The 17,113-nt window shown below is 44.6% G+C and overlaps 2 protein-coding genes across 2 annotated transcripts in view; both read left to right on the top strand.

The window, feature by feature from the left end:
• Positions 1-17,113, top strand: part of PIWIL4 (piwi like RNA-mediated gene silencing 4) — a gene marked incomplete at its 5' end in the record, with an annotated part of 96,315 nt that overhangs the window by 28,774 nt on the left and 50,428 nt on the right. The gene's annotated exons all lie outside the window — the stretch shown is intronic.
• FUT4 (fucosyltransferase 4) lies at positions 6,268-8,058 on the top strand. The gene is given in 2 exon segments (XM_084895185.1): positions 6,268-6,616; positions 6,619-8,058. Coding segments are annotated over 2 exon segments (1,539 nt in total). The 5' UTR covers positions 6,268-6,396; the 3' UTR covers positions 7,938-8,058.

Here is a 17,113-nt window from a genome sequence, read left to right as displayed (position 1 = left end):
CCCCCTTAGGAAACACCCACTGTCTCTGGTGAGGAGCACCAGGACAGGCTTACCACGAACCATTCCCCTGGGGAGGAACAAAGAGCGCATTGGACTGTTAGGAACCACAGTTGGCCTGGTTCTTGCCCCCAGAGAATCGTGCCCTATATTACATTTTGGAACTGAATAGGTAGGTCATTCTTGGACACGTTGTGAGTGAGTACTCATTCAGCTTGAAAAAATGAGCCTTGATGTCTGAAGCTCTCCTCTCTGCTGCTTTATCAATCCTCAGGTTCCAAAAGCCCTCCTTTATACCTGACCTGGTTGTCCTCATGTTGCCACTGAAAGCTAGGCTTTCTGTGTAACATTTTGTGGAAGCGAAGAGGCCTTTTCAGTGCATAAAGAATCGTGTGTTGATTGTTACCAAGTTAAAAAGAATCATAGAACGTTTACAGTTCTTGGGTGATTTAGTGTTCATCTATAATAATAAAAGCGTACTATGCTAATTAGACTGGACAGCCGAATGACCTTCGGAACGAAGCTGTGGCTGCGGGGCCGAAGACAGCTGCCATGGGAGAGCTGAGCCCCTTGCACAATTTCGTGAATCAGGCCTCTCATTTAGAATAATAATAATTTACACAGGCTATGTTGTTTTTTCATACCTACGTTTTCTTCAGGTGACAGTATATTTTCCTTTGGAGACTTACCCTCCCCTCATTGTTAGGCCTTGAGGTTTAGATAGGGCTGATTCCACGCTGAAGCTCCAAAAGAGGGTCTACAGAGATGTCCCTTGATTGCAGTGGCTGCTTCAAGAATGAGCTCTTGATCCAGGTTGGGTCAGTGAGAGCCAGCCTAATTTGGCCGAGTATGTGATGCCTATCTCCAGGGTTCTGATTAGCACCCGTGCAGCATTTTACACTGAAAGCTTAAGGGGCTTCTGAAGGTCACAGCAAGTCATTCACATAGCCAATTCCTCCCGATACCTCCCACATTCTAGTGGGAGCACAGATACTGAAAGGTAATTTCAGTAAGACATTAAGAGCACTTATAAATTCAGTAAGTATTCATTGAGGTGCTGAATACTACTAGATGCCTAGATCTGTGCACGGGATGGAGTTATGATTGAAACAGAAAGATGCATATGTGGGAGCATATAGGAGGGGCCGATAGCCTACCTTGGATATAGATATGTGCATATGGGCATCCAGAAAGGCTTAATGGAGGAAGGAATTCCTAATGTCTTATTCTCCTTTAATCCTCTTCCTTATTCTCACAACTAGTATCTTTGTTCAGGCAGCTTTTTATTTCACATCTACACTGAGTGGCCAAATTATTATGATCTCTGAACGCATAATAATCTGGCCACTGTGTGTGTGTGTGTGTGTGTGTGTGTGTGTGTGTGTGTGTTTTAGAGGCCCAGTGCATGAATTCGTGCATGGGTGGAGTCTGGCTAGCTTGGCCAGGGGGAGAGGACATGGGCAGTTGGCTGGCCTGCCTGCTGGTTGAACTCCTGGTCAAGGGGACAATTTGCATATTAGCCTTATATTATATAGGATATACACTGAGTGGCCAGATTATTATGCATTCAGAGATCATAATAATCTGGTCACTCAGTGTATATAACAGCAACTGCATTTATTTCTACTCTTATTCTGGTTCCCTAATACCCAATTCATCCTTTACTAACAACAAAATGGTTGTTCTTAAAAACATTTTACTTAGATGTAATATATGTGTGTGTGTGTGTGTGTGTGTGTGTGTGTATTACTATGTAAACATGTAGCTTGATAAATTTCCCCAAGCAAACACACCCATTAACCAGTGCCTACATCAATAAACATGGTCAGCATGCCAGAAGCCCACCTCCTGTCTCCTTCCATATATCACCTGCCCTCACAAATAATCCTTTAAAAATCCTGATCTCTGCCTTGCTCCCTTGCTTTGTTAAAATCTTTCAAGTTCTTTCCACAGCATAAAACTCCATCTCCTTGGCCAAACAGAACCCTAGTAATTCCTAACCTACTGTCCTAGTCCTCACTGCCTGGCCTTTGCATATACTGCTCCTTTAAGATGAACACCTCAGCCCTCTTCCTCCCCCATTTCAACCTTTCCTAATTATTCCTGGAGCCATCTTCTCAAAGCCTTCCATGATCCCTTCCTTTTCCCTGGTCTGTTTCTTTATAGATTCTTGAAGGTAGAAGTAGTGTTTTTCATCCCAGTTTCCCAGTTAGTTAAATAAGAACACCTGGCATTATTACTTTCCCATAACACCTTTCCTCCCTAATCCTCCTCCTCTCCATTCATTTCAAATGAAAACAAACCATTGCCCTGTGAATAAATCAACGTGGAAGATCTTCAGTCAGTACAGTCACGCACCCCTTACGTGATTTTGTCCTTGTTCGAACATCTTCGGAGAAAACACATCTTGTGTACTTACACAAACCAAGTCAGTATAGTCTATTGTTCTAGGGGTCCTCAAACTTTTTAAAGTGGGGGCCAGATCACGGTCCCTCAGAGAGCTGGAGGGCCGGACTATATGAACTACTAATTCCTACTGTAACACCTCGGCTGCGCTCACTGCCCAAAAAACCTGGCAGGCCGGATCAGACTCCTCTGCGGGCCGCATGTGGCCCGCGGGCCGTAGTTTGAAGACCCCTGTTCTAGGCTATAAGCCAAAGCATGCTTCTGTACAAAACAACATAAGATTAAATCAAACACAAGAGAAATGACACACTCGGGAGACAAGGTAAAGATGAGATTGGTGAGGCTGCTGCCTATGATATACTGCACGCTATTTACACAAACATTAAAAAAAATTAATAGAAAGAGTACACTCTGAAATAAGAAGTATCAAATGGAAAATGCATACATTAGTAACATAATCATTTATTATCATTATCAAGTATTATGTACTGCTCATGATTGGGTGTGTTATCCTATATAATAAAACCCTAATATCCAATTATACAGAATGGCGGAATGACCAGTTGCTATGATGCGCACTGACCACCAGGGGGGCAGATGTTCAATGCAGGAGCTGTCCCCTGGTGGTCAGTGCCAACCCACAGTGGGAGAGCTGCTTATCTAGAAGCCAGGCTCACGGCTGGAGAGCACAGTGGTGGCAGCGGGAGCCTCTCCTGCCTCCACTGTAGGCAGGCGGTAAGAAGCGAGGGGTCTGAGACTATGAGAGACCTGGACTGCGAGAGGGATGTCTGACTGCTGGCTTAGACTGGCAGGTGGACATCCCCCGAGGGGTCCAGACTGCGAGAGGATGCAGGCCAGGCTGAGGGACCCCCTCCCCTCCCGAGTGCACAAAATTCATGTACTGTGCTGTGGGGGGCTGTTTCTCTGTTTTCCGCGACCCGCACGGAAAACCACAGGTTCCTGAGTGGAGGAGCTGGGGATTAAGAAATTAAAGAAAAAAAGAGGCCAAGACACAAAAATAGATTCAAACTGGGTCCCAGGTCGGGGGCTGTCATTCAGACAGAGAGACAGTCACCACCCACCACAGACAACACAGCGCATTTATTTATTTCCAAAAGAATAAAGGGAGGTTTCCCTGAAAAACTTAGAATCAAAGGAGTTTTGGGTGGGCCCAGGTCCTATTCATTCCCTCATTCCTGGGATTTAGCATATCAAGACCTGGGTAAGGCAAAGTCCTATTTGTTCCTCATTCTAAGCACATGGATAAAGATAAATCAGTACTGATAACAGTCTCCCACATTTTGGGGAAACATGTTCCCTGGGCGTGGCTCTGCCTGTGCCTTGAGTTCAGCTGATGATAATTAAAGGTCAGCCATGTGCCTTCCCAGGGGGCCCTCTACACTGTGCCTCTAGTACCTTTATATAACTGGTGGTACAGGTTTGTTTACACCAGTATCACCACAAAGGTAATGCATTGTGCTATATGTCCTATATGATCTTTTGATAGCTACAATGTCACTAAGCAATAGGAATTTTTCAGCTATTATAACCTTATAGGACCATGGCTATACTAGTATATACAATCTGTCATTAACTGAAAAGCCCTTACGTGGTGCGTGACTAGTTTGTAGAAAAGTCATGACTGGTTTCCTCTGACCCAGCCATATCTTCCTGCTATGTATATCCCCCCCAAATCCACCCATACACACCAAGATAAGACTAAAGTAGGGGCAATTTGTGGCCTTGCACCCAACCAAGGTAAGTGAACACAATGGAACTTGACATTCATGGGATCTGAGCCATTCTGATGGTTTAATTGGAATATCTGGAGAACTTAAGGGAAAACATGGAGGAGGGGGAGGAAGCAAGCAAGTAGGTTAACATTACCAAATGCCAACCTTCCATACACCGGACACAAATCTATCTATGATGTCTTACTTTACTAATGTGGGGAAGGAAGGTGCATAAATGTATAGATTAATGAATTGCATAAAATGAAAAGCCAATGTGTCCTTTCCTTCATTTGGTTGAAAAAAGGTTATTTATGCATTTATAGCTTTTTCTTTTTAATTAAAAATAACAGTAGAGAATCACTGAAGTTCCTGGTTTCAATGACAATTTGCTTTTAAGTAGCTTGAAAATGATTCTGTGAAATAAAAAAAATATAGACACATTAGGAAAAGGGTGTTAGTGTGTAGAAGAAAGTGGTACTAGGTTGATGGGTATACTAGTAGTCAGAGCACTTCACACCGGCTCCCAAATGGTTACTGCAGGCCGGCAGGCAGGGCCTCCTGAAACCATTTTTTATAGAAGCATTTACAATCTGGAGTTGTTGTTTTAGATTTTTAGCGAGAGAGGAAGAGAGAGAAACATTAGGGTAAGAGTGAAACATGGATCAGCTGCCTCCTGCACACCCCGCACCAAAGATGGAGCCCACAGCTTGGCGTGTGCTCTGACTGGGAATCGAACCTGAAACCCTTCGGTGCAGGGGAGGATGCCCAGCCAACTGAGCCACACTGGCCAGGGCTTGACTTGATTTTTAATGAAAAAGTTCTTCACACACACACACACACACAAATAATAATCCACACAGCAAACCCAAGTTTATTTTCTGTGTGCATAACATTAAACGCATCTGACAGGTTGGCCTCATTCCCAGAAAATCTATTTCCCCCACAACGTTCTGTAATTTACGTGACACTGGGCTGGGCCATCACCGATGCACAGCTGTGTGTGATCTACTAAAAGTTTTCTCAAAACTGCCTCCTCTCAAGTCCTCAGCTCATCCACAGCCTATTTAGAATGTTGCTGCATAAACGTTTAATTACATAAAAGGCTAAAACCCAGAAATTCACATTTAAGCCACTGTAGAAGTCGATGCCGGATTGTTGCCTTCTGAATAAACCTGATCAGGACCTAGTGCTTGGTGACATATTATTTATCTTAGTCATTCTTTTAGAGGCCAGAGTGTTTTGCATAATCTTAAATGAGGGAATTGTTTCTTTAGTGCTTAGTAAAATTACTGGTGATATACATTCATTTATGTCATTGAATGGGCAGATAACTGCCTGAGAACAAAGACCTCCGGAGTCTTATCTTTATCTTTGGTTTAGTGAGTCCTCCTAGCCGCCTAGCCCCAGTACAAAGAATGCTGTGAGCCGAAACCGGTTTGGCTCAGCGGATAGAGCATCAGCCTGCGGGTTTAATTACCGTCAGGGGCATGTACCTGGGTTGCAGGCACATCCCAGTAGGAGGAGTGCAAGAGGCAACTGATCAATGATTCTCTCTCATGTTTCTAACTCTCCCTCTCCTTTCCTCTCTGTAAAAAAATCAATAATTTATATATTATTATTATTATTATTATTATTATTATTATTTTAAAGAATGCTGTGAGCTGAGCAGTCTGAAGTGTTCGGTGGGGAGCAAAAGAGAGAACGTTCCAATAGTTCAGAAAACCTTTTATTCTTCTCTACCCTCTGCCTGAGGCAGTAGGCAAAGGGGGGTGGGAGGTGGGAGGGTTCTTACGACCGTAGGGTTTAACCTTAAAACTTGGTTCCACTAAATGCAAAACCTCTGCAAGACTTCTGGCCTGTCTCAGTGGGTCACAAGGTCAGGGTCGCCCACGACTCCGGGGATCTGGATGGGGCTCGCTCTCTCCGGCAGGCGTCGCTGGCCACAGCGGAGCCGCGAGGAAGGAAGTGGACTCTGATCTTCCGTTTAGCCAGGAGGCTCGGCATCCCAGACTCGCCTGCCCGCGGTACCTGCGCCCGCCCTCGCACCGCGGCGACTTTTGGAGAGACTCCGGTCCCCGGCGCGCACCGGGGCGGGAGCCGGGTCCTCGCTCCAGGGCGCGGGTTCGGGCCATTGAAAGGTGGAGCGCAGGGGCGGCTCTGGAAGGGCCGGGAGGGCCGGGCGCCAGGCTGGAGCGGGGCGCGGGGCTGGCGCTGAAAGGCCTGGGACCCCGGGGGGCGGGATCCGGAGTAACGGGCGGGGATGAGCCTGCGGGGCGCAGCCCGGAGTCCGGGAGCAGCGGAGGGGGAAGGGACCGGGTGGAGGTGCAGCAGGAAACGCCCGGGGCCTGGCCGGGCCGGTCGGGCTGGGGGCGCCGCGGAGGGGAGGGACGGGGCGGCGCCCCGCTGGCCTGCCGCGCTCGCTCACCTCGCCCTGGCGGCGCGCCCCGCGGGCGGCTGCGGGGAGGGGAGCAGGATCTGTGGACCTGGGGATCCGGGACCGCCCTCTCGGGGCTGAGGGCCGGTGGCGGTGAGCGGCAGCGACGGCTGGAGCCGCAGCGGCAGTATGAGAGCGGGCGCCGCTGCCCCACGCCCGCGGCCATGGGGGAGCCGGGGGGCCCCGCGGGCGGCGCGCGGCGCGGGCGGCGCGGGGTGCGGGGGCTGCCGCGGGCCGCCTCGGCGCTGGGGGCCACCGGCCTGCTGTGCACCGCGCTGGCCGCCTACGCCTGCTGGGGGCAGCTGCCGCCGCTGCCCTGGGCCGCCCCGGCCCCGCCGCGGGCGGTGGGCGTGCTGCTGTGGTGGGAGCCCTTCGCGGGGCGCCGCAGCGCCACCCGGCCGCCCCCCGACTGCTGGCTGCGCTTCAACATCAGCGGCTGCCGCCTGCTCACCGACCGGGCCGCCTACTGGGAAGCCCAGGCTGTGCTTTTCCACCACCGGGACCTGGTGAAGGGGCCCCTGGATTGGCCCCCGCCGCCCTGGGGCGCCCGTGTGCGCTCGGCGGAGGAGCTGGCGCTGCGGGTGTTGAACGAGGAGGCGGAGGAGGAAACCGTGGACGTCTCGGGCCACAGGCCCCCGGGGCAGCGCTGGGTGTGGATGAACTTCGAGTCGCCCTCGCACTCCCCGGGGCTGCGGAGCCTGGCAGGGAACCTCTTCAACTGGACGCTGTCCTACCGAGCCGACTCGGACATCTTCGTACCTTACGGCTACCTCTACCCCAGGACGCATCCCAGCGACCAGCCGCCCGGCCCGGCCCCCACGCTGGCCCGGAAGCGGGGGCTGGTGGCCTGGGTGGTGAGCAACTGGGACGAGCGCCAGGCGCGGGTGCGCTACTTCCACCAGCTGAGCCAGCACGTGCCCGTGGACGTGTTCGGTAAAGGCGGGAGCCGGCGGCCGGTGCCCGACGCCGGGCTTCTGCACACGGTGGCCCGTTACAAGTTCTACCTGGCCTTCGAGAACTCGCAGCACCTGGACTACATCACGGAGAAGCTCTGGCGCAACTCGCTGCTGGCCGGCACCGTGCCGGTGGTGCTGGGCCCCGACCGTGCCAACTACGAGCGCTTTCTGCCCCGCGGTGCCTTCATCCACGTGGACGACTTCCCCAGTGCCTCCTCCCTGGCCGCCTACCTGCTCTTCCTGGACCGAAACCCGGCCGTGTACCGCCGCTACTTCCACTGGCGCCGGCGCTACGCCGTGCACATCACCTCCTTCTGGGACGAGCCCTGGTGCCGGACCTGCGAGGCGGTGCAGAGGGCCGGCGACCGGCCCCAGAGCAAACGCAACCTGGCTCGCTGGTTTGAGCGGTGAAGCCACCCAGGGAGGTCTTTCAAGTCGTCAGCTTTTTGATCCTTTATTGTGCATCTCCTTGAACTGCCAAATCCTGGGATGAAGGTTTTGCTTGTGGGAACAAGGTGATGTGCCAGTGTTATTCAGCACAAAGGCTGGGTGGGTAGGATCCCGGTTCAGTTCTTTATGGTTTTTTTTTTGTTTGTTTGTTTTGCTCGAGGAGGAGTTGGGCTCTCTGCTATTGATGGGCATCGGAGAAATTACCTTTCTCCCCTGCTAATTAACCAGTGCAGAGGTGAAGAAATAGCTGCACTATAAGAAGCCATTGAGTCCATTACTCCGAGTTTCCTCGGCTGCCACAGGTCATGTTTGTGGCCTGTGCTGAGTCCAAATGTCACACACACTGTTGCTCCTTTCACATTTCATTGGACTAAGATGCAGCAGACCCTGGTTTTAGAAAGATCCTTGTTGTGGGATAGTGGAAGGACCGTGGCTGTGGCCACAAGGAAGTCTTTCTCTTTGTCGGTTGAATTCCTCAAATCCTCAGCTCCTGAGAAAGGTGAGGAGGGTCATCCAAGAATCCGTTGACTGTTTCTTAACAAGTACCGTTTGTTCCCCTGCCAGTGAACGGAAACAAGATGCTGCATTGTCCTTGGAGAAGAGTTCAGGTGAATATATAAGTGTACCTCTCTTTACACAAATGTGTTCTTGAAGAGCTGCTTTCCTTCTTTTTTAAATCCTCACCTGAAGATAGGTTTATTATTATTACTAATTTTAGAGGGAGGAAAGGAGACAGCAAAACATCCATTGGTTGCCTCCACACTCACCCCAAATGGGGATCAAACCAAAACCCAAGGATCAAAGCAAAACCACCAGGTATATGCTCTGACCAGGAATCAAACCCACAACCCTTTGGTGTACCCACAACACTTCAACCAACTGAGCCACTCCAGCCAGGCCCAGAAAGCTGCTTATCAATCACATCCCAAATTCACTGCCCCAGGGGGAGTTCAGTATTTAATACAGCCTTATGGAGAATCCCTTGACAATGTGAATAATCATCCCTAACTAATGTCTTCTCTGTGTCTGTTTTTCTATAACCTGGATTGTTTTTTAAAAAGCATATTAAATTTACAGATGTGAAAATAAAGTGGAGGCAGCTTTCTTCTGCCCACTTCCCAGAAAACCAGACTGTGTTTACAAGACAGAAGAGAAGGAAGCCACCGTGTCATTTTCCACAAAATTACTTATTTTGTGCCTTTATGGGACCTGAAATTTAAACTGGAATATTTTATTCCTCCAGGGGTGCTGGCATTACCTGCCAGCAGAACAGTGAAAGACTGTACTGCATTGGGGAATCATGCAAAAGGAAAAAAAGTTTCATGGTGTCTGTTAATGGCAGTGTTTGTTTCGATCTGTCAGTTTTTTGTTAAATGTTTAGTTGCTGGGGAACGGAGCTAAATTGATGTCTGTGATGAACTTTGTCTTTTTAAAAAAATATATTTTACTGATTTTTTACAGAGAGGAAGGGAGAGGGATAGATAGCTAGAAACATCGATCAGCTGCCTCCTGCACACCGCCCACTGGGGGATGCAACTAAGGTACATGCCCTTGACTGGAATCGAACCTGGGACCTTTCAGTCTGCAGACTGCTGCTCTATCCACTGAGCCAAACCGGTTTCGGTGAACTTTGTCTTTTGGTAAAGGCTAAACTGCAATTCACCTTGGGGCCAGTAGGTTCCCCTCCTAGTCTGCATCGTGGTACATATATCCTCACGTTTCTAACGCCCTTGAGACTGTGCCATGGGACCAACTCTGAGAATATATGCATTGACTTTAAAAGTTGTTTGAGCAGTATATTCAATAGGTGTTACCATGTGCCTTACTCTGTGCCAAACACTGGGCTTGGGGTACCACAGGAAAAAAAAAAATATGTAAGGCAAGGTTCCTCTCTTAAAGGCTCTTACAATCTGCCACTGCCAACAAGTAATCAGTGAACTTTATAAATCAACTGGCAGAACCTGTTTGGTTAAAATGATATCCTTAGTGACATGGACCATAAGTGAATTATTAGAAAGCCAGTCGATTTATGGCCTGAAATAATAGTTAGTTTCTTGATTTATTGTAATGAGAACCCTCAGTGACTAATTATTGTGCGTAGGGTCCAAGATTAATTAGATTTACACATGGTTCTGCTGTTAATAATTATTTTGCATTTGACTATTACAATTAGTTGAATCATAAAGTTTTATTTCTGCATTTGTTGTAGACTCACTTAAAAAAAAATCACTAAAATCTAAAACTAGATTTAATTCTCTTTGCTTCAATTCTCTTTATCCTTAAAAGGGGAAATTAAAATCCATGGACACTTCCTATTTAAAATATTATGGCCTGGGCAGAATTATAATTACAAAGTATTAACTGTCCAACAAAGAAAAATGGAAAAATTCTATTCTTAAAATGAATATTTACGGGATACTGGCCAGTGATCTTGGTGTTATTAGGAATCTACATGAGGCAGTGGGAGAGAGTTTAGGTTTTGAGGATAACCTGGCTTAGAGTTGAATTCCAGCAGTGTGACCTTGGGCAAATTAGTAAGAACCCTGAACCTCCCTCTCTTATCAGTAAAACGGGGGAAGAAAACACTTCACAGCTCATTGTGAGCATGTCAGGAAGTAAAATAGGTTTAAAGGTGGTTACTCAATTGGTGAGGGAAAAAAATATTTTTTTTCCTTCTTTCCCTGCAGTGGTTTCAGGGCGCCTCCATATTCATATATATGTTTAAAATTAAATCTGTATTTCAAATGAATTCCTAAAGCTAAGCCTATTATTTCAAAAATCTTTGCCATTTTTTAGTAGACTGACCTTGAATTTGCAGACCACTATGCTTTCTTTGAGAAAAAAAAAAAAAAGATTGTTTTTGTTTTGGTTGAGTTATATAAGTAAATATTATTTTACTAATGATCTTACTACTGTCCATTTAAAAGTAATCACATATTGAATATTTAACATGAGGAAGCTATAATTGCATTATTATTTATTTGAAAATTTGGGGTGTGAAATGAAGAATATTTTAAAAGGCTAATCTGATCAAAGAGCAAGACAAATATGGCAGTTGTTCATTTTATGGTATTTTTCATATTCTAAATTGAACAGCTTAAAATTTCACAAGCACTAAATATAAAATGTATATAAATTCATCATATAGATTTCAAACTATCTTTCCTGTGATTGCCATGCCCTTCCTTTAACGCACAAGCTTTTCTTTACAACTTATTACAAACTGAGTATTTTTAGCACTTGATGACTCTAATTACATGAGTGCATCTGGAATGAATTTGCCTCAGGAAAGACAGCCTGACTGGTGTTCAGTATTCACAGATCCTTCCCAGCGTCAAGCCCTCCCCTGGCGGTAATTTAGAGAGGGAGGCTTCATGGAAAGAGCTTGCAATTTGGAGCCAGAACCTGGGTAAGCGGTTCTGCCACATTCTACCCCTAAATAAACTCTGAGTTTTGGCTTCCTCCTTTATAATGCAGGAATGCCCCTACAAGACAAGGACTAAATGTGATGATGCATGCCAGGGTGCTTTGTACATTGTAAGTTGCTATACAGTTACAGGATGTTCTACATTTTCAAGGCTCTGGAGGAGGGGTTGGCATACTTTTCCTATTAAGGACCCGAGAGTGAATGTTTCAGGCTTTGCAGGACCATGCAGTGTCACCTCCCGTGGTAGGGCACAAGCAGCCGTTGTCAATACATAAACAAATGGCATGCCTGGGTTTGGCCGCAGTCAGTTTGTCAACTCTGCTCCAGACTTTTAGAGGTAGACGGGGTTTGAGAACCTACCTGAGAGGGGCTTCTTAGAATGGACTTAGGAATTGTAACTTAAAAATTTTAGAGGCAGATATTCCTTGGTTCCTAGACCAGTTTTGCAACATTTGCTAATCTATAATAATAATAAAAGGGTAATGTGCTCATTAGACCGGATGTCATTCATGACAAAGGTGGGGCCGAAGGGAAGCTTGGGTCCCGGGTGCCAGATGGAAGCCGGGGGAGGGCCTACTCTTGTACAAATTTCATGCATTGGGCCTCTAGTTGTCTTATATTGGACAAATTACTTAAGCTTTCTGTGTTTTCATATTTTCATACCTACTTGAGGGGAAGCATATGTAATTTATGGAGGTGCTGGGAGAATTAGATAAGAACTTACAGCACTCAGTACAGTGTGTCACACATAGGAAGCACCTGGAAGATAGCTGTGATGCCACGAGGGCATTTAGTAGCGGCAGAGCCAGCCTTGCTTGTGCAAGTCACAACCACCTGGAGCCTCTGTCACTTGAACTGCAAAATGAGAGGGTTGTCCAAGATCTCCTCTTGGGACCTCTAGTTCTCTGGCCATCATTCTACTAACCGGCACCTTGGGGCGTTAAGAACTAATCCTCCTCCCCACGTGCCTTCCTTACAGTCTGGAAATGACTTACTACGCAGCAGCCATAAAGTGGCAGAAAACCAGGCACCAGAGAGGGACACTGATGCAGTGTCACCCACTTTAGATGGCAGGGAAGGGAGCCAGGTCCTTGGCAATTAGTCTGGCGAATAATTGCATTGAATCCATTTCAAATCATTCTTGGATGTGTCTCAGGGACTTTTATGCTACACATTCTGATAACAAATCAATAATTTCTGTATACGTGTTCAGGTTATTTTGACAAAATAATTAAAGTAATGAAATGAAAAATGAGTCTTTGTTTATAATGTGTATCCCCAGGCACTAAGGTGGGATTTACTTGTCCAAATGGTTTCACGTAAGTTCATTGGTTCTAGGTGGGTCACTGAAATGCAAAGGCTTTGCCTCCTCTGAGTTGTACTCTGGGCCTCTTGTCTTTCTTGCTCATCTCTCCAAGGGCGTAAGCAGTAGACTCCTTTCTCTCATTCCATCTTATTTACTAAGTACTCAGATGCCCTCTCTACTTCCTGTTCATTAAATTTAAAAAATGCCATTTTTTAAAGAGGTGGAATAAAGTCTGGGCACGTGATAGTTGGCAAAGGTACCTTTCTTAGCAACTGGTGCTCAAATTATTGAAAGGGGGAAATATGAAATTGGAAAAAACACTGAATATTTCCTCTGCTTTCCCTCTTCCACCACTGCCATGCTCATTTCACTACAGATTTTGAAAAATGATGACGGCCATTTGAGGGGAGGAGACGCAAGTAGAGAGGAATCAATAGTGAATGAGTGAAAGCAATTGTTCACTATAAAGTAGAACAGATGGTGAATATAGAAGGGGAGTGAAGAGGAAAAAGGAAACAGAGTAAAGTGTTTGAAGAGAAAAGGAGATTAGAAAGGAGAGGGAAGATAAGATAAGGGTAAGACAATGGAGGAGGTAGGATAAAAGAGGAACATATGCTCAAAAAATGAGGGAGTGGGGTCAGAATCCCCATTCAGTGCCACTTTTCTAAACAGAAGCCTGTGTTCCAACTTGAAACACAGCATCAGGTGGCAAATGGAGAATGAAATCGGGAAGTTTGAACTCACTGAGCTTAACAAGGAATAAACTAACATTTCAGCAGAAATATAAAACTATCTCTTGATTCATTATAACAGATTCTTTTTTTTTTTTTTTTAACAGATTCTTGAACTCTGATGAATGCTTCTTTTTCATCTTGGAAAAATCACATTCACTGCAGTTTTTAAAAACATTTCCAATGGGCATACTTCAACTGTACTTAATATCCACTCTCAGAGAAATTTCTTTTTCTTTTTCTTTTTTATAGAGGCATAATCACAAATTAGACTCTGAAGAAGAGTCAAAAGACTCAATACATTTGATACACTTCAGAGTTTCATGTGGAGCCTTATAAAAACCACTTCAAGCTAAGTTGTAAAGGATCTAATTTCGAGATCTTCGAATTAATGTTTTTTACAATGGGCGAATCTTACCTAAATATACTAAAAAATAATGCTAAAATTTTAATCTAAATTACTTTTAAAAGGGGGGAAATGGACTACTCAGCCACACAAATACTGCTTCAGTGCCTGCTGAGCCCAGGACTAGGAATGTGTGAGGAGTTGGGATGTAAACAACACTAAGGTGAGGACTCAGCACTCAAAACGTGTATATTCTAGTGGGAGAAACAGACATGATGGCAGATAATTTCAACACATAAGTGTTGTTGTAATAAAGGCATATCAGAAAGATCATGTGCAGAATCACAGAATTTAGGGGGGAAACTCAATAGGAGCCTCAGAAGGGCCAGAGGATTACATGTCAGGATGAGGATTCCTTCCTCACAAACTACGTCTTCTTAATGTTCTTTCCAGAAGGTACTCGGAGTGCCAGCCGCTGGTCTCAATACTTATCGATCTGATTATTTTCACTAATTCCATAGTTGAAAATAAACATCATTATTAGCATCATCTTCAAAATGACTAGTCTCTAGAGGGATTTTTCTCTCCTAGCAACTAGGAACACCTGCTCTTACCCTATGACTTTTCTGTTCTCATAATGTTTGGTAAACATTTTCAAAATCTCTGTTTCATTACACGAAACTTAATCTGAAATACAAATAAGCACCATCATTTTAGTGATCAAACAGAAATACTGTTAGATAAAAATGAGTCTTATCTAATGGTTTTATCAAGCCTCCTTCTTTGAGATTTCAGAGAGGGAGCGGGAGGAAGACCTGGCTTGTGCCCTTGACTGGAATAGAACCCGGGACCCTTGAGTCTGCAGGCTGACACTCTATATACTGAGCCAAACTGGCTAGGGAAGTATGTAACCTTTTAATCTGGCTTCTTTTTCTTAATCCATTGGAGAGTCTTCAATATTGTTGCATGTATCAGTAGTTCCTTTTTTCTTTTTCCTCTAAAATGTTTTTATTGATTTCAGAGAGAGATGAAGAGAGAGGGATAGATAGAAACATCAATGAAAATGAAAAATATAGGTTGGCTGCCTCCTCCACGGACCCTACTAGGGATTGAACCCCAAACCCGGGCACATGCCCTGGCTGGGAATTGAACCAGTTCATGGGTTATGCTCAACCACTGAGTCACTGGCCAGGCAGTAGTTCCTTTTTATTGATGAATAGTATTCCACTAAATCTTTATATTCTGCATACAAATTCTTTATCATGTATATATATATATTAGACTTTATAATTTAGAGCGGTTTCAGATTCACAGCAACATTGATTGAGAGGAAGGTACAGAGATTTCCCATATATACCCTGCCCTCCCATGTGCATAGCTACTGCATTATCCATATTCCCCATCAGCATGATATATTCATTACATTGACACATCATAATCACCCAACATTTATAAGGTTTACACTGGGGGTTTGGACAAATGTATAATAACATGTTTTCACAATTATAGTTTCATACAGAATAGTTTCACTGCCCTTGAGTTCCATGTGTTCATTCCTCCCAGCCCCCTACCCCTGGCAGCCACAGATTTTTTTACTCTGTCCATATTTTTGCCTTTTCCAGAAAGTCTTATTGTTGGAATCATGGTGCAGGAAGCCTTTTCAGATGGGCTTCTTTCACTTAGTCAGTAGGCATGCAAGTCTTCTCTATGTCTTTTCATGGCTTGATAACTCATTTCTTTTTAGCACTGAATAATATTCCATTATCTGGATATACCACAGTTTATTTATCCATTCACCTACTGAAGAAAACCTTGGTTGCTTCCAAGTTTGGGCAGTTATGAATAAAGCAGCTATAAACATCCATGTGCAGGTTTATGTGTGGGAAGTTTTAACTCCTTTAGGTAAATAGCAATGGAAGTCATTGCTGAACCCATATGGTAAGAATTTGGTTATTTAAGTTTATATCTTGAACTGTGCCACTTCACTATATTCTCTCAGGTTTTTATGTCCTAAGGAATAAGAAAAAGTTATTATTTTTATTGTTGACTTAGATGCTACTGCCACATTCTTCTTCTTCTATGTTGTTCTTTAAATATCTGACAATACTGTCCTTTTTACTTGAGGTACTGAAAAGGAAATGGTTTAAGGCAAGCATGTCAAACTTGCAGCCTGCAGGCCACATGCTTCATTTATTTGGCCCGCATTAGTCTTTGAGTTTGACATGCTTGGTTTAAGGTATCCAGGAGACTAAAAAGCCAATAGGCCAACACTGCGTAGTGCTATCCTTCGTTTTAAGTTAATACTGCTGATTTGGGCAGGTCACTTAGGAAGCCCAGAGAAGACTACCCCATACAAATAAACAGGCAAATCCTGTTACTCTTTCATTGAAAAGGATTGATATGAGATTAGGGTGATTAATTCATAGTCGTACAGGCAGTTTCGCTCTCTCATTCTCCATCTGTACAGTAAGTCAGTAAAAGTGACTACAAAGTGCCTCTTTATTTCCACTTAACAATTTAACTATTTGTTTTTTCAGGACACACTTTGTCCTCAGTATTTTCTGTTACGCTTTTAAATGAGCATAATTGAACAGAAAATACTCAGTAATTTAGATGCCATTTTAAAGGTGTCCAATTTAAAAAATTGCCTAGCTTGCCCTTGCTGGTTTGGCTCAGTGGATAGAGCATTGGCCTATGGACTGAAGGATCCCAGGTTCAATTCCGGTTAAGTGCACATGCCTGGGTTTTGGGCTTGATCCCCAGTGTGGGGTGTGCAGGAGGCAGCCAATCAATGATTCTCTCCCATCATTGTGTTTCTATCCTTCTCTTCCTCTCCCTTCCTCTCTCTGAAATTAAAATAAATAAATAAATAAATAAAATTCTCGGATTTTAAAATAATCAATTTTCTCCTTTCTTTTTATACTTTTCTGCATTATATTTAATCTTTTCCCTAGTCTTAACAGATACATTTCCATTGAAGAAAAAAAATGTCTTTACCCATTACCTCTGCCTCATTCTATTTGCAAACACTTTACCAGTAGTACTCTGAAATGGCTAATAAAATTCTAAACTTTTAAAAATTGTTATATAATAAGAAAATCAAAAGTATTATATAGCATTCTTGGAAAATTAGTCATACTCTACTCTGTTCCCTCTTGAAAAATTTATTAAGGCCCTCTATTGCTTAGTAATTCTATATGCATGTAGCATATACCATAAACCACAATTATTTAGACATCAACTTTAGCAATCTGCCATTCTGCTTGAAATTCCATTTGCATTCTCTTGGGATTATGGTTATAATACTTGCTTTATTTATTAAGTATA

This window comes from Pipistrellus hanaki (assembly GCF_964339955.1).
Source record: "Pipistrellus hanaki genome assembly, chromosome: 9".
NCBI classification, from domain to species: domain Eukaryota; kingdom Metazoa; phylum Chordata; class Mammalia; order Chiroptera; family Vespertilionidae; genus Pipistrellus; species Pipistrellus hanaki.
The sequence above is the reverse complement of the archived record's forward strand: the minus strand, read 5'-3'. Positions and strand labels throughout refer to the sequence as shown.